The sequence below is a fragment of the Heterocephalus glaber genome, unplaced genomic scaffold, assembly GCF_053883595.1.
Source record: "Heterocephalus glaber isolate CG9 unplaced genomic scaffold, H.glaber_assembly_v1.0 deba00001457, whole genome shotgun sequence".
NCBI lineage: Eukaryota > Metazoa > Chordata > Mammalia > Rodentia > Bathyergidae > Heterocephalus > Heterocephalus glaber.
The window spans coordinates 6558108-6574633 of record NW_028258305.1 but is presented as its reverse complement, the minus strand read 5'-3'; the positions used below and the strand labels follow the sequence as shown (position 1 = coordinate 6574633).

Sequence of the window (16526 nt, the reverse complement as noted above, 5' to 3'; positions counted from 1 at the left end):
TCGATTTCTGCCAAGTGACAAACCTTTTAAGTCCCAGATTTGCTAGGTTGGGGTGGGGGGCGCTGTGCGGCCCCTCACCTTGCCCCTCCTGCTTCAGTTCCCCGACTCGCAGGGTTTCCATTTGGGCTACTCCGCAGCGCCGGAACGCCCCTCAGCGGCGGTGGAGTGTGGGCCCCCCGGGACTGGCCAGGTCAGGCCCGCGGCAGGCGCGCCGCGTTCCTACTTCACTGCGAGGTGCCCAGGGGCCGGCTCTGGAGAACCCAGCGTGCCAAGGGACTGGGAGCTTGAAAGCCTGCGCTGTGGGATCAAAGACTAGGTCTGGGGATTCGCCAAGGTGCAGGAGCGTTGGCGGTGGGCTTGCTTAGGCGCAGTCCACGGGCCAGTGCAGAACTTTCGCCCCTAGCTAAAAACTTCGGGCTCTGAATTCAAACCTATGCCCCTGTCCCAGGTGTCCTCTGGGATTCCAGCCTCGCCTCAAGGTCACCTGGGTGCTGGATCCAGGTCTCAGAGTCCTACTCCTTTGCCCCATCTTGGTCTGTGAGCCTTTAACTAGGAGGCTTCCCCTCGTCCAGCGCGGTCCTCACCTTCCCCTCCCCACGCTGCTGCGGTTTGCTGGAGCGGTCGCAGCTTCTGGCCCACTGTTGCCCACCCGGGTTTTTGCCTAGTGACGGCCGCCTCAGTCCTCAGCGCTGCATTCAAGAAACTTTCATCTCAGTCTCTCTCCCTCTTGACTCACCTACCTCTCCCCTTTCGTCTTTCTTGTCTTAATCCCGGGGTTTTATGATCTGAGCATGAAGAAAATTCGCCTAAAATTTGGGATTAGATAAATACTCTCGGCTTCGGGGTGGGGGTGGAATCCGTACTACTTGATACCTCCCGACTTCCCCGAGACTGGAGGCTGCATCTGGAACCTAGAGCGCCGGACTCCTGCGCGGCGGGCCTTAGGGACCGCGCGGGCACATTCCAGCGCTCGCGGAGCCCCACCTCGTCTTGCTGGACCCGTGGTGGGTTCTGCGGCTGCCAGCAACACAGCCTGAAGGAGGCAAGAGTACGAAATGTTGCAGAATCCGGCCAGGACACTGGCCTTAGCACCGGAGGTCCAATCCCGGCTCATATCGCGCAGACCAGGATTCTGGTAGCGCCAAGTTAAGAACGCGGACCGGGCCAGCTGGCGCCCCAGGACGTCTGCATACTCTTCCCCGAAACTAGTGCGCCCCAGCCCGCTCCTTTTCCTGGAACGGGGGACGGAAGGGTATTTCGTTTCCTTCTTTAAACCTCAGCACGATCTCGTGGCTCCAAGCCACGGGCCGCTGACCGCTGGCCTTGTGGACTACTCCAGGCGGGGGCCTTCGCGAGCCTGAGGTGTGTCCCCGCCTGGGCCAGAGCTGCGCTCTGCGGTGTTTACTTTCCTCTTAAACGTTCTCTCTCTCTTCTCTCTCTCTCTCTCTCTCTCTCTCTCTCTCTCTCTCTCTCTCTCTCTCTCTCTCTCTCTCTCTCTCTCTCTCTCTCTCTCTCTTCTCTCTCTCCTTTTTCCTTTCCTCTCGTTCTTTTATTCTGCTTTCTCTTTCTCTCCTGTTTGTGAATGGGCCCCGGTGTCTTTGTTCTAGAGAGAAGCGCCCGTGTCGCTGACTTTTGTGAACCAAGAAAAGGATCTTGTAAAACCTCCTTTTCTCCTTCGTAGTCCCCCACTCCCACCCCTCCTTCCCTGCCCCTTTGATTAGATGTTCCCTTGTAGTCCAAAAAAAAATGTAATTTCGTTGGTCTGGCGGCCACTTTCTTTGAACATTAGCTCGCTTTCAGCTCCAACTTCAATTAGAAGGAGTTGATTTTGAGAGATCAACAAAAGAACCGACCAAAGCCTTATTAAAGGTCCTAAGAAGATCTCCCGGGTCCTTTGAGAAGCAGTTAAGGAAACAGTGTGGCCTCCATCATATTCTGTTACCGTATTTTATTCGGACTCCAAAGGAAAGTGTCGCTTGGGGGAAGGGGAAGCACTTTGATGAGTGGCGGCTGCGGCCCCCTTTCACTCAGCGGGCTCCCCCTTCCTTCTCCTCCTCACCCAGCGCCCGGTCAGTTTGCGGTGCCCAACCCCAGCCGGCCAGGGCAAAGCGAGCGCTCCACAAGGCGGTGCGCCTGGCAGCTCCTTGACTCGCCTTCACTCCTGTTCAAACTTTTCACTCCGCCCGGTGGTGGGATAGGAGTGGGGATAGATTAAGAGGAAGGGGTTAGGAATTCCTGGAAAGGGAGCAAAGTCGTGCCCAATATTCATGAAGAGGTGCCATATAAAAGAATTGCCTTGTTCAGGGTTGGGCCGAAAATTCTTTTCTTACGCTTTGAAAAGTCCACACAGGTAAACGTACTTGGCAAGTGTTTGTTCGACTGAGAAATGGGCTTCGCCAATACGAACAATCCGGGGAAATAGCCTAGAGAAGGCTCCTTCCTCAGCAGGTGGGAAAGAAATTGAGGGGCAGGGGTCTGTAACCACATTTTCCACCAGACTAATCCGAGTAGGTGGGGACGTGGAAGGAGAGACAGAAGAGTGTGAAAAAGAGTTTTCTATCAAGATCATAGGACTGAGAAGGTGTGTGTGTGAGAGAAAGAAAGGGACGCTGGGGTCCGAAGGTTCAGAAGACTTGCAGTCACCCTTGGTGGGGTTCCGGTACCCCTGGAGACGCCGAGGAGCTGGTAAGTGGCGGCGCCTTGCCTGCGGGTGCTTTTCCCGGGAGCGGGAGTCCCGGGGCGCCGAGGAGGGATCGGCTCCCGCGCTCTGCACCGTAGCCTGCACTGGCACGAGCCGCCCGCGGCGTCGGTCTGCAGGTGGGGTGCAGAGAAAAGAGACGCTGGGGCCCAAGGCACGGCGAGAGAGGCCGGCTCTCCTCCAGCCTGCTGCCCCCAAGTCCTCGCGCCCACACTCTGGCCGCGGAGCCATTGGCGCGCGGAAGAGAGAAGAAACTGGTTATCCAAGACTTCGCCTCCTCTCTGCCACTCCCTCGGAAGCGCCGAGAGGGCAACAGAAGGGTGGAGGCCCCCAGACAGGCCTCAGGACCCACGGGCCTCTCCGCTCGGCACTCAGGCGCTCCGTTCCTCCTCGTCTCTCCTAGCTCCGCGCGGAATTTGCCAGAGGAGCCCCAGAGTTAGCGCGCGACCCGGGCGGGGTGGGCGGGAGCTGAGGGCGGGGTATAGGGGGCGGGGGAAGGCGGGGGTGCGCGGAGGTAACCCCGGCTCGAGCAGCCATTGCCCGGCTAGCTGTCACTCAGCCCGTGTGGGGCCCTGGATTGGCGGCCTAGCCCCGTTACGCACTCGCCTCGCGTTCACATACCCGGGGAGGGCAGTAGAAAGGTGATCAATCTTCATCAGGCTACATTTCCAATCACCTAAACAACCGAGCAAGACAAGCCACTCCGACAAGGTAAATCGCTTGATTTATTTAGTTTGCAAAGTGACTCTGCAGGACTTCCCAGTCCCCACCGCCTCCACGTTGCACCAGGAGTGCAGCGGCAACCTCGAGCCACCTCCCAACTCTGCCCCTCGAATCCCCCTCCCCCTTGGGGGCCCCTCGGCGCGGTCCTGGAGAGGCAATGTCCTGGGAGAGTGTGGGGCTTTGCAAACAAAGTGTCTGTGCAATAAAGTGAAACCTGAAGGGACACGCACAAAGCTACTGCAAAAGAGAGAGAGAGAGAGATGGGAGGAAGGAAGTTGGGGAAAGAAAGAAACCTGGGGGTCCTAGGTCAGCCGCCAGGGTAATTCCTGTGCCGCTCTGTTTTCCAGGTTGGCTGCCCGGCTGGTCTCTGTGAAGGCGAGAGGTAGATGGTGAGCGGCCCGGGCAGCTGAGGGCAGGTAAGGAGAAAGCCGTGGGGCCGTCCGCGACTCCGGAGCGTGTTGGTTACTCTTGCCTCCCCCTACTTAAACCGATCCCTGCTTCGACGGACCTGGGAAGGTGGGCGGGGCCGGGGTAGAGGCCTGGCTCCCCTTCGGGTGCGCTGAGGACCCTAGACCGCTGCAGCGGCCCGGTGCCCCCTGCCCCGCCTCCTCCGAAGTAACCGAGCTGAAGTGCTAAGTTTGGAGAAAGTCTTTGAAAACTCGGGTTGCAACCTAGCAGAACCGCCAGGGCTTCAGTCCCATTTTCCTTCGGCCGAAGAGCGAGTCCCGACTGTTCTGCTTTTCGTTCCTTTCCTTGGAAGCTGGGATCCCCTGGCCCCGGCCATGAGTCCTAGAGGACGGGAGTGGGGTTGGGGGTTGGGATGGGGAGTTGCTTTAGCTCTGACTTCCCTCCCTGAATTCCCTGGTCTGTGTTCCTGGCCTGCTTTACAGAATTCTCGAAAAGCGAAGTGTAGTGATAAGGCCCTAGGGGTCTCCAGTATCACTACCCAGTTTTCCTTCTTGACCTCTGAGAGTAGTGTCCCTGATTCTGAGCAGCGGCGGAAACGAAGTTTCGACCTTCCAGCTCGTGTCTGCGTGGGCTTTGCTGAGGCCTAGTTCTCTATACTCAGTTGAGTCCTGGGGCCGCGGGTCAGCTAATGGGGATAGCAGGAAGCGCACACTACCGGCTGTACTAAGGCTTCCCAAATCCCCGAGATCCTGTAGGGCGCTGGACTGGCCACTCTTCATCCCGTGATAGGATCCGGTTGTGCACAAACCCGATTGAATAGAAGGAAGGCCTGGCTTGAGTGGGCAGAGAAGGGCGGTGGCCGAGACTGAGGCACTTCAGACCTCGGGCGGTGTCCTGGAACTGCCACTTCTACTATGGCCCCTCGGTTTTCTTTGGCTAATTCTGTGGGGTCTGGGCCGTGACTGCGGTGAGGTGCGGTGGGATCCGTGATAAGCGATGTCTCAGTGGCTGGGCACAGAAAGGTCAGCTGGGGTAGTGATGCGGACTCTGGGGCAGGGGCAAGCCATGGAGACCTTTGAAGAAACCACGTCTGCCAAGTGGACAATGCTTCCCAAGAGGCTAAGGTGCAGTCACCACTCCTCATTGCCTCATTTTAGCCCTTTTATGTCCCGTTTTCAAAAAGGGTTGAAACAAAACTAAACAACCCCTTACGCTCTCGGCAGCCTGAGATCTGGGCACCAAGCCGCTAGACTTAAAATTTTGCTTACATTTAGGCTTTTGCACACTGTAGTTCTGGCTCTGACCTCCCCAGCATGGCCATGATTTTAACTCTTCTCACTCTGACAAATATCTTTGGCCCATGCCAACCCCTCAAAGAAGCAATGACTGTCCAGAAAGTTTACTTTTAAGATAAGCTGTGGTCACTTAGCTAAAGACCTTGTTACTGCCCTGTGTGTATGTACCCTGCACCCTCTCCCTACCCAAGGGCTCCTTGCCTGGGACAAAACCTAGAAGCTGAAGTGGTACTGAGTGATGTTTTCCGTGCGCGTATCTTGTATCTGTGTCTCTATAGGCCAGGCCCCCCAGAAGCAACAGCTTGAAGGATTGATTCCGTGGTAGGAGCCCTGTATTGCTCCTGGCCTCAGGCCCCCTGGATCCGTCGGGGCGCCTCCACCCGGCTGTTAGCATGATGTCTTACCTCAAACAACCTCCATATGGCATGAATGGTCTGGGCCTGGCTGGGCCTGCCATGGACCTCCTGCACCCCTCCGTGGGCTATCCGGGTGAGCACTTGGCACTTCCAACCCTGCCCTAGACCCTGCAAAAATTGGGGACCCCCAGCCTCTCAAGTTTGAACCCACTTGATCATCAAACAGTCCCAGATTCAGATGCCTAGCCTCTCCTTATACCATGTGGGCCTGCTGCAGGCACACAGAGCACAGTTGCAGGTCTGTGAGGTGGTCAGGAAAACTGCAATGTGTGCGTTCTGGGTCTGTCTACTCCAGCAACTTGTCTCCTGCACTATCTCTTTCATAGAGCGGTTTACCCATGAATTCATTTCCCATGGGTGACCATTGCTTTTTGTGAATCTGGTCTTTCCATTCCAACACTGAATGAAGAATCTGGACACTCACTAGGCCCAGACATAAGAGAGCCAGACTTGCCTTTTTCCAAGCGCCTGGCTACACTGGAGTAGGAGGATTCTTCCTCCCTAATTCAGTAGTCCTCTAGACCAGTGGCCTAAACCAACTTTTGCATTGGTGTAGTGGACAACTTTAGTAGAACTCTGGGTTTTTCTATCTCCCTCTTTTTTGCTTCCATTTATTTCCTGAGAAAGTGTTTTCCAGGTGGTGTTTCTGAGGACCTCCTCCTTGTTCTTTATCTGCTAGCCAAGGAGTGGGGTGGGTGTAGGGAGACGTGGGGGAAGGAAATTGTGCGGCATCTTTTCCTTTTTAACCTCTGAGAGGCTGGGAGGAGGGTAGCTTTAGTGTCTTGGAGACACAGGCCCCTAGTTGAATCCAGGTACTTCATCCCACCTGTGGCCTATCAGGCTCGGCTCCCAGGGGAATTCCTTTTGCTCAGAACTTGACTTTTTCTTGGCAAAGCCGGGTTATGGGACTGCCAGGGGACCTGTCCGAGGCCTCTAGTACCAGTTGGCTTAGCCACCACTGACCCGAAGCCCCCCCCCCCCCGCATGTCCCTGCAGCAACCCCGCGGAAGCAGCGACGGGAACGCACCACCTTCACGCGCTCACAACTGGACGTGCTCGAGGCGCTCTTTGCCAAGACTCGCTACCCTGACATCTTCATGCGCGAGGAGGTGGCGCTGAAAATCAACCTTCCGGAGTCCAGAGTTCAGGTACGAGCTCTAGGGGCTCTAGGGTCAGGGTAGGCGCGCCGGAATAGGTCCGGGAAAGTCTGGGAAGGGTGGTCTGGTGTGGGGGTGGGCTTACAGACTGGGCAGCTCCTCTCGGACTCCCCCTAGTGCTGGGCGTCAGCCATGAAAACGGGGCAAAGTTAAAGGAAATGACTTAGAGCCCTGGATTCCAGCCCTTGCTCCCCGGGGGCCTTTGGTATTAAAATCATTTTTTAGGATTTTGGGAGGAGAGCTAGGCTGTCAGACGTAAAGTGCCCCGAGGATCCAATACTTGTCCCTGCTTTTTCGGCCATCCAAAGGCTTGGGAGGTTGTCTCTTGGAAGCCTGAATTCTGCCTCTGCGTTTGCCTTATGTCCCGGGGATCCTGGAAGGACAAGAGTGGAACTTGGCCGGAGCCCGATGCTCTGCCTGGGAGGACACTGTATGGGAGGAGTCAGTCTGATTAGACACTTTTTGTGTAGGGAGCTGCCGGCCTTGCTATTTATGTTCTTAAAATGAAAGAGCTCCGAAAACACTGTTCGGATTCAAACTAAGAACTCTCCTCAAGGGTCTTTTGTCTAGCCGTGTTTCCCTGAAGGCTCGAGAAAAGACCAGTAATCCAATGCCATGTGCCGGTCCTTCCAAGAGGAGTGGGACCTCCTAGACCTGCCTAGAGCCAAAAAGCCCAACGAAATCTCACCCAGGCTTCCTTGCCGAGAAGCCCGAAGCACTCGAGTGCTGCCTCTGTTCAGCCTCCAGCGTTACTCCTGCTCCCACCCAAACATTTTCGCCTGCCCAGCGTGGGTCTCCAGGAGCCAACTCAGTGGAACTGCCTGGGCCCCAGACCCACAGTTGGTGGCTGCCTCTCATTCTGCTGCTCAGTGCCTCTTTGCAGTTTCCTGAGCTCTGTTCATACAAAACCAGGTTCTCGAAACAGACACAGGACTGTAGGGAAACAGCCAACAGGAGCAGTTTAGAGATGGCTGAACTGGCTGGACAGATGCAAACGTCCCGCCCTCCGGCAGAGTTGCACTAGGGGTGGGGAGGTGCGCATCCCTACTCTCGATCCAGCTGAGGAGGGGCTTTGCGCAGACAGATGGGGGGGGCGGGAGCTGGGAAAGGGCTGTGGGGGAGGGGCAGCGTCTGGCAGGCCCGACACGGGGAGGGGCGGAGGCTTGGTTGGAGAGGGACTCGAGAGCCTGGGCGGGGTGGTGGGTCCGAGGGGCGGAGGAGCGGTAACTCCACTCTACGCTGACCTGCTCTCCTCCCCTGGCCCGCTGCAGGTCTGGTTCAAGAACCGCCGCGCCAAGTGCCGGCAGCAGCAGCAGAGCGGGAGCGGAACCAAGAGCCGCCCCGTCAAGAAGAAATCCTCTCCAGTGCGGGAGAGCTCCGGCTCCGAGAGCAGCGGCCAGTTCACGCCGCCCGCTGTATCCAGCTCTGCCTCATCCTCTAGCTCGGCATCCAGCGCCTCCGCCATCCCGGCGGCCGCTGCGGGCCTGGGAAACCCGGCGGTGGCAGCCGCGCCGTCGCTGAGTACGCCCTCGGCTTCGTCTATCTGGAGCCCGGCCTCCATCTCGCCCGGCTCAGCGGCCGCGTCTGTGTCCGTACCCGAGCCACTGGCTGCGCCGAGCAATGCCTCGTGTATGCAGCGCTCTGTGGCCGCAGGGGCCGCCACAGCAGCAGCCTCCTATCCCATGTCCTATGGCCAGGGTGGCAGCTATGGCCAGGGCTACCCCGCGCCCTCCTCTTCCTACTTTGGCGGCGTGGACTGCAGCTCATACCTAGCGCCCATGCACTCGCATCACCACCCGCACCAGCTCAGCCCCATGGCACCCTCCTCCATGGCAGGCCACCATCATCACCACCCGCATGCACATCATCCGCTGAGCCAGTCCTCAGGCCACCACCATCACCACCATCACCACCACCACCAAGGCTACGGGGGCTCGGGGCTTGCCTTCAACTCTGCTGACTGCTTGGATTACAAGGAGCCTGGCGCCGCTGCTGCTTCCTCGGCCTGGAAACTCAACTTCAATTCGCCCGACTGTCTGGACTATAAGGACCAAGCCTCTTGGCGGTTCCAGGTTTTGTGAGCCCAGGAGGGAAAGGAAAAGGAAAAAACACAACTACCTGTGCCCTCGGTGGTCCCCATCCTGTTGTTGCTGCTGCACTGCCCGCCTTTGCCTCGGCTTCTCCAAAACTGAATTTTCATACCCCTAAAAGATGCCCACTGCCTGCACTGCCCCCCCCCATCTTTGTGTCACTTGTTCTGGGGATGTGCAAACGCGCCTACCCAGTGAATGGGGACGGTGCTTTGGCTTCACCCACACCTTCTCCTCGGGATAGTTGTGTACTCTCCCTCTCAACCCCCACAGACCTAAGTTACTCCCTCATCTTTCTGGACAGCTATTATGCACTTGCAGCCTTCTGAGGCTTTTCGCTATGACCAACTGTTTGAGCCCAGTACTATTATTTATTCTTTCTGGACACTGGAGTCACTAACTGGCGAGTATCTGCCCATTGGAATGCGCCCACACACTACTCCAAATCAAAACAACCACTAAGTGATTCTCCCTCCTAGACTGCCGTCCCCTTGGCTGCCCTCCTTTCTCCTTCCTGCCTGCAAGCCAGAGCTTCCCGGCTTTTCCTTCTTCCCGGCGGGGTGTGTGGGGCCAGGCCCGAAAGAAGAGCGCTCCTTAGCCTCGAGCACAGAACCGCGTCCCCGCCCTGCGCTGGACTAGTTGAAGCTTCCGCCCCGGCGGGAATGCTGTACATAGTCGGGTCCGTTCCATGGACCACTTAAAACTTTTTAGTTGCTGTTGGTTGAACTGAGCATATCTCCTCTTAGCGCCCAGGAAACACACACACACACACACACACACACACACACACACACACACACACACACATATATACATATATAAAAACAAAAGCTAAAAATATTTTTCCTCTGTCCCCCTTCCCGTTTTCCTCAAACGATGGCGCTTTTATTTTCCAGTTACAAAGCTATCCTGCTCTCTTCACATCTCCCTCTGTGTATTTATTAGAGAATAGCTTGATTCCAGGAAGCTGAGCGCGGAGGACCAGGAGTGTGGAAGAAACAGCCAAATCAGGGTACAGAGTTGGGGGCCAGACTAGGGTGGGGCACAGGACTGAGCCCTTTGCTTGGTCTAAGCACAGGGTCGCTGTTCCGGGTTAGAGACCAAAACAAAAGAAAACAAACGAAAAGGTGAAAAATATGGCATTTGGAAGAACAAACTCAGGCCCAAACCCCAGTTCCAATTGCTCTGTTTTAAACATCCCTGTTTTGACTAGTGAGTTTTTAGTGCACCTTCATTCTCGGAAATCTGGAAAGCCTGCGAGCCTATGTATCAATTTCGGTTTTGGCCGCTTCGTCCAGTAGGTGGGAAAGTAATTTGTAAATTTGATTTGTCCGATGTGAAGATCACAAATTACTTGTTGAAATGTAAGGCCGTCCCCCTTCTCTTCTTTATCTACATTATTTCCCAAAATAAATGCAAATTAATGAAAGGTTTGTCAGTGTTGCTTTTGATTCCAGCCTCAGGTCCCAGTCTCAGGGCGCTAAAAGCGAGGGAAAATGCGTTAATAACCTGAGTGTTCATGACCTGAGTGAAGCTTGAAGCAAAGAATGGGGTGGGAAGACATGGCAAGAGGAACTCCCAGAAACATTCTTTTAGGGAACATCTCCCTCCCACTCCCACCTGGACCCTTCGTCAGCCTGGCCTCCCCCAACCCCGGTGTTTTGACCCTGCATCCCCCTATCTAGGACGGAGACAGGTGTCAGGACTCAATTCCCGAAGCAATTCCTTTCTCTTCAGAGGCAGGATCCTGGCACTGATTTCTTCACCCTAATTGCCTGCACCAGAAAGAAGAGGGGGAGGGGAAGAGGGTCGGGAGGCGGGAAAGGATAGCTCTGTAAGGCTCTCAGAGCTGAGCCAAAAAGGAAAAGAAAGCAAAAACCCGATCTGTGTCCTGCATATCGGCAGCTGAGCTGTCCCGGTGGCTTCACCATGGTTGGGGAATTCTAGACATTCCTGCCACTTGCTAAAGTGTCCCTCTAAAAACCTCTGTCCGCGCCAAAGTAGCCAAATTATCTTTGTTCATATTGTAAAGTTCCTTTTAAACATACAAACACTAAACCTGGAAAAGCAGGGAAAGAAGACCCCCGGCCTACAGCTGGGGGTCGGCAAGGACAGTTTCACCTTCTTCTGAGGGAAGATTCGGGTGGTGGTGCTCCCAGCAAAACCCAGCGCCTGGAACTGTCCAGACTGTTGGGCCTGACAGCTTCTGGGTCTGAGGTTGAGAAGTTGCTCCAGCTCCCACAGGCGGGAAGGAAATAAGGAAACAACGAAAAGTTTCCTGCGAAGTGACCAACACCCGCCATTCTTTTTACTCCGTCTGACACCCGAGAAACCGCGGCGAGGCCGGGTTCCGAGAACGACCCCTCCCCCAGGGTCCCGCGCCCCGCGAAGTCTCAGGGCTGCAACCTTGGGCTTAAAAAAGCGGCGTCCTCCCCCCGGATTCGGCCAGTCCCGCTCGCTGGGACCTTCCTTTTCCCACTTCACCAAACCCGTCCTCCCCTACTCAGCTAAGGGCCGCAGGAGGGCGCAGCCCCTGCCTCACCGAGCGTGGCCCCGGGCGGCGGCCTGGCACGCCGGCCTTGCAAGCCGGGGGCGGCCACACCCCCGCAGCGCCCCCGGAGGCACCGCCTAGGACAGGACGCAAGGCCGAGACGGACTTTTCGGAACGCGTGGCCCCTCGAGTGCTGGGCCTGCAGTGCTGCGGAGCCCAGGCCGGAGGCTGGGGCCAGGCGCTTTCCAGCGCAAGTCTCCGGGCCTGGGCTCCTGGGCTGTAGATCTCCTGGGCGCTCCCCTCAGCGCCCGAGGCCCAGGTGCCTCGTTGGCCCCGGCTGCCGCTCCGCTCTGTGGGGACTCTTGGCTTCTAGGTGTAACCAAGAGACGCGACTTTACACGGACTTGGACCACTGTGAGGCCTCCGGAGCAAGGTACCCAAACCCTTGAGCCTCAGTTGTTACTGGGCTCCCAGTCAGCCTGGGACACTGCAGAACTTCATTCTGTCTACCAGAGCTGGGTGAAGTTGAACGCGACCCCCTGGTCCGACCGCTCCCTGGCTTTAGAAGCTTCTAGAAGCTTCGAAGCCTGCTCCTCGAGCGGGGGAGGGGGGGACCCGGGGTCAGGCGCGCAGAGGCCGGCCCGGAGTTCCCGCCCGCCCGCCCGGGGCTCGAGGCTTCGAGGGGAGGCACGTGCTTCTCCCAGAGTCTGCCGGAAACCGGGGGCAGAGGGAAGACTCGGCCTGAGGCGCCACCTCTAGTTGCCACGCAATGTAGGGAGTTTGGGTGGGTGGGATGAGGGCTTCCGCCCCTGGCCGAGAGTCCCCTGGGCGGCGGCAGTAGCACTGGCGGTAGGATGAGGTAGGTCTCTCCCGGCCGCCCCGCCACCTGTTAACGGGCAGGTTCTTTGAGAACTGTCCTTGGCTCGCACATCTCTTGAAAGTGAGTTTATTCTATTTGTGTTTTGGTGTTCGTGACATAATGGAAACAATTAGAATTTAAGGGATTTAGGACATTTAGCAACCTAGAATTTAAGGAATTTAGAACATTTAACAACCATAGAAAATGTAGCAACGCTAAGATGTCTTTCTTCGAAGGCTCAACGAAATCTTTACTTTTTCTCTTCATAGCTTGTAATCTCTGCTCACACTGCATGGGCAAAAAAGGTCTACTCTTAAATGAACGTGTGTAATTTGCTTTGCGGATAAAGGATGGGTCACAGCTGTGATTTTTAAAGATTGTTCTTTAATCTTAAAAGTATCTCAAGGGCATGGTATTGATTAGTTAGAAGCTCTAAAAAGATTCAGTGAAGTAACTTCGTTTGTTGAAGAACTCTCCCTACTTTTGTAGGAGCTACTGAGATTGTATAGAAACAGCATTTCCATTGTGAATTTTTTTTATTTTGGGGGAAGAAAGTCCATAAAGCAATAGTGTTTTAACTGTGAGGGGAAAATATAAGGGGAAAAACAGATAAAACTTAAGACATCGAGTATGAGCAAATTCATGTGTGCTATATTTCAAATATATAAAAAAACCAAACTGATTTCTTGTGTGAAAAAAATTACTAGATTTATTCATGTAGAAAGAATTTGAGCAAAATTCCTTAAATTCTACAGCTAAATTGCTGTTTTTTCCAGTTGTGAAAGTAAAAGATAAACTCACTACTGTGTTAGAATTAATTATATGCTAATGATGTCAGTAGTGCCTGATGACAAGAGTTAAGGTTGACTCTAGAGGTACTGTATAGAAATGTAACATATTTGATATATAAATGTTGTTAATGTATACATTATTGGTAAAGAAAATCTGGATCATTACTATTCAAGACCAGAAAATCACTTGGCTTCTGATGCAGAATTAATTTAAGAACAGCAACAAGATATCTTTATAAAATTCCCTAATTAAAAACAGAACAAGTTCTCTAAGAGTTACTCTGTTTTCTACATTTTCTCTCCCTTCCCCCATACATTTTAATGTGTAAAATGAAAAAAAAGCCTCAAGTTCCATAATAATTAAAAACCAGCAACTTGAATATTGGATGATAGCCATCCATTGATTATTTGATGACAAGAAAATATCTCCAATACACAGTATTAATCTGTTTAAATACTGCTGGGTGTTTGAACTGTACTTTTGAAAACTTGAAGCTTTGGGGAGCTGTTTAATAGATGGTTTCTGAGAAAGCAATTATGCCTCTTAATCATCACGTTGTATCATCACTTACTGGTATCTGAAAAAAATTGCATTTGGGGTGAGAGAAAAATCTCATTTTGATTCAATGTTTCTTTTATCATGTTTAAAAAACTGAGTTGGAGTTTACTTAAAACATGCTAAGTACAGTCCTTCAAAAGCTTTAAGAGGCCAAAAATATTTGAAAATTCTGCAGTAATTTAGATGAAATGGCAGTTATACAGTATAGCTAAAGTTGAAAGTGCTTTTAAATATATCCATTTCTTTCTGAGGAAAAAATAAAACAAAGAAGTGTATGGTGCACTTGAAATTAAAGTGCGCATTACTAATATATATAACTGCATTTTTGTTTCTAGGACTATTACTTGGAAGATAAGGATGTACTTAAAATATTTTGGAGTTCCTTCTAATCAAAAAAGACTTAGGCTCTAGTTAATCAATCACAATCTAACAAAATTTAAACATTGAAAATCCATTGTGTTTCTAAAAATTGTACCTCTTTTACCCCCCTGGGATCTTTTACTTGGTGGCTAATATAATCAAAGGGACAAAATTACATTCCATTCTAAAGGTCACAATACTTTTTTAAAAAGGTTAATCTTTATTAAACAGCTTATGAAAACTATTTTAGAAAATGTTAGAAATTCTTTTAAAGTGGATTGTAAAATTAGGATTTAAGGAACATGGGTCCAATTTTTGAGGGGGATTGGGGCATAAATAAATCATAACTAATTTTGACACATGGAGTAAAAACTAAGATGTAAGAATAAATGGTCTCTGATTCAACAGCTTGGTGTCTAAAGAGCTTATAAAATATTTTTAGTACACAAATATTCTTATGTATGTTCAAAGCTCTAAATGCTTCTAAGATATACCATCATCTGTCATAGCTATTTCAATATAGAAATCATATTTCTTTTAAACTTTATCTTAAAAATTTTACTGTGAAACATACATCTGAAGGAAATTATAAAACAGATTTTCATACTTTAAAGAATAGTAAAATATACATGGAGTGACAAGTTTTTAACAAATACTTTGAAAAGTAGATTTTCAGTTAGTTACAGTATCAGTGTTTACATTTGATGTTACATGAATTATATCTATGTTTTGGGTATTTTGTTAAATCCTTTAGAGTTGTCACTATTACTGTATAGAGACCCCTTTTTAAGAAAGGAAAATACTTAAAACATCGGATATAAAAGTTACGTAGGCCTTTGTAAACTAATAGAGTTTCTTTCTTGGTAGAAAAAGTGTGCTTTATGTCTATTTATGTTTTTAATGAAAGAGGACCAATAGAAACTATCTTGTTTCCCAAGAATTTATGTTTGACCTCTTTCAAAGGTGTAACTTAAATATTAATTTTGTTCATAATTTTCAAATCTATATTTCTTCCTGAAACCTTTTGTTTGGACTTCAGATACCTGTACATCCACTGAAAAGAACCCATTGCATTTAGCCCCTAGGAAGCTAATGGCATGATGTCTGGGATTTGTTTCAAAATAACTGAGGAAAAGAGGGAGTGCTGCAGCAAGATAAGCTTCAACTTCAGCTGATAGTTGTTAAAGCTGAGGAAGAGTACATATGACTATTACTGTATTTTTGTATACATAAGTTTGTTTCATAATTTTTTTAAAAAGTGAATAGGGGACCAGAAGTATAGGTCAGTGATGAAACCTTTGCCTACTATGCTTAGTGCCCTGGGTTTGATTCCTCCTCCCCATTATTACATAGTTTGCAGAAAGTAGTCTTTGCAGTGAGATAAAGAAATTAGGCTTCCTATGTTTTGAGGTTTACATGGTAGTATTGGTTTTTTTTAATCTGCTCAAGTCTTGAAAGGTTGGGTAAGCTGAGTCTGAGCATGGCTTGGTTACTCATTCAAGGTTACGTAGTGGTAGAACAGATCTTGGTACTCAGAATTCAGATTCTATTTTCTTCTGTTATAGGGCTACCTAAAATTTTTATTATATTAGCAAACATTAATATTTTAATTTTATTGGTACATTTTAGGAGCAAACGTTAATTTTTAAAGACACACCATGTCATTTGAGACTGAGATTGCCAGATTTCCAGATTTAACAATAGCAAAACATGCTTTATCTAAATTCAACTTGAATACTTTTTGGGGGGGTGGGAGCTGGGAATTGAACCCAGGGCCTCATATATATGAGGCAAGTACTCTACCATTGAGGTACAACCCTAGCCCAAAGTTGTAAAAGTTGGGTTTTGATAATTTAAAATGACTTCATGAAACATTTTTAACCTTTCAATTTCTAAGTATCACTAAAGCCTCATTTTATTACATTTTTGAACATATAGCAATAGAGCTTACATGAGGAGACTAGTCTGATACTAGGTCTCATCTTCCTATTTCCCCATTAATTCCTTATTTTAATTCCTTGCTAATTTTAATTTCTAAGTAATTTAAAAATTCTTCATTGGTTAGTTCATGTTTATAAGTGGCGATTTTCTGTTCTTGACAGACATTTTTTTGTTCCTTAGGAGGACTTTGCTTTGCTGAATTATATGATTTTTTTTTTTTTGTACCAGGGATCGAACTCGGGTCCTTGTGCTTGCGCAGCAGGTAAATCCCCGGCCCATTTTATAGGTTTCTTTTCTTGAAAAGCAAAGAGCAGAAGTGTTTAAATTGCAACTTTATTTCTTTGTTTTTAAAACGCTCATTTCAAGACTTCAAGACTCCATTTCTGCTACTGACTTCTCAGTTTTCCCCTTACCAAATTTAAGGGTGGAGGTCATATGTTCTTATTTATTACTATGTGTGAAGAAAATAGCTAACACCCTTTTTGATCCCTGTATTTCCTCAGCCGAGACATAAACTTCAGTATGTACTCAGATGAGAACCTGATCATTCCTGTATACCTTTTATTTGAACTTTTATTAGTTCTTGTTTTATCTTGAGATTGTATCCCAGTCAATAAATTGGGTAAACTTTTTATACCAAGAAAGATTAGAAATCAATGGGAGATCTAATACTAAGAGAAGCCTAAATAGTAAAATTTAAATTTTCCTGTAGTCTAAAGCCTTGGCACAGTGCCAAAC

At 50.4% G+C, this 16526-nt stretch overlaps 1 protein-coding gene and 2 long non-coding RNA genes across 4 annotated transcripts in view; 2 read left to right on the top strand and 1 right to left on the bottom strand.

Annotated features, from left to right (window-relative positions):
• LOC147826931 (uncharacterized) overlaps positions 1–1398 on the bottom strand; it is a 68380-nt gene extending 66982 nt beyond the window's left edge. The window contains exon 1 of the long non-coding RNA XR_015452962.1: positions 24–1398. This is a non-coding gene — a long non-coding RNA (uncharacterized LOC147826931). The remainder of the gene's footprint in view (positions 1–23) is intronic.
• Positions 1399–2541: 1143 nt separating this feature from the next.
• On the top strand, positions 2542–10216 carry Otx1 (orthodenticle homeobox 1). Of its 2 annotated transcripts, none has more exons than XM_021262552.2 (5): positions 2542–2685; positions 3769–3837; positions 5403–5613; positions 6537–6688; positions 7969–10216. In XM_021262552.2, exons 3-5 carry the CDS (start codon positions 5517–5519, stop codon positions 8776–8778), a joined length of 1059 nt encoding a protein of 352 aa, XP_021118211.1. In that variant the 5' UTR covers positions 2542–2685; positions 3769–3837; positions 5403–5516; the 3' UTR covers positions 8779–10216. The 2 variants fall into 2 exon arrangements, with proteins under 2 accessions (XP_021118211.1, XP_004850043.1); XM_004849986.3 differs by lacking the exon at positions 2542–2685 and adding an exon at positions 3223–3409.
• Positions 10217–10591: 375 nt separating this feature from the next.
• The window catches only part of LOC147826928 (uncharacterized), a 125050-nt gene continuing 119115 nt past the window's right edge, over positions 10592–16526 (top strand). Inside the window, exon 1 of the long non-coding RNA XR_015452963.1 lies at positions 10592–11711. This is a non-coding gene — a long non-coding RNA (uncharacterized LOC147826928). The remainder of the gene's footprint in view (positions 11712–16526) is intronic.

Bases quoted from the DNA above. Each gene is read 5' to 3' on its own strand.
- Otx1 (XM_021262552.2), top strand. From the start codon at position 5,517: ATGATGTCTTACCTCAAACAACCTCCATATGGCATGAATGGTCTGGGC. The intron at 5,614-6,536 runs GTGAGCACTTGG...ATGTCCCTGCAG, and splicing joins CCCCTCCGTGGGCTATCCGG to CAACCCCGCGGAAGCAGCGA. The intron at 6,689-7,968 runs GTACGAGCTCTA...GGCCCGCTGCAG, and splicing joins TTCCGGAGTCCAGAGTTCAG to GTCTGGTTCAAGAACCGCCG.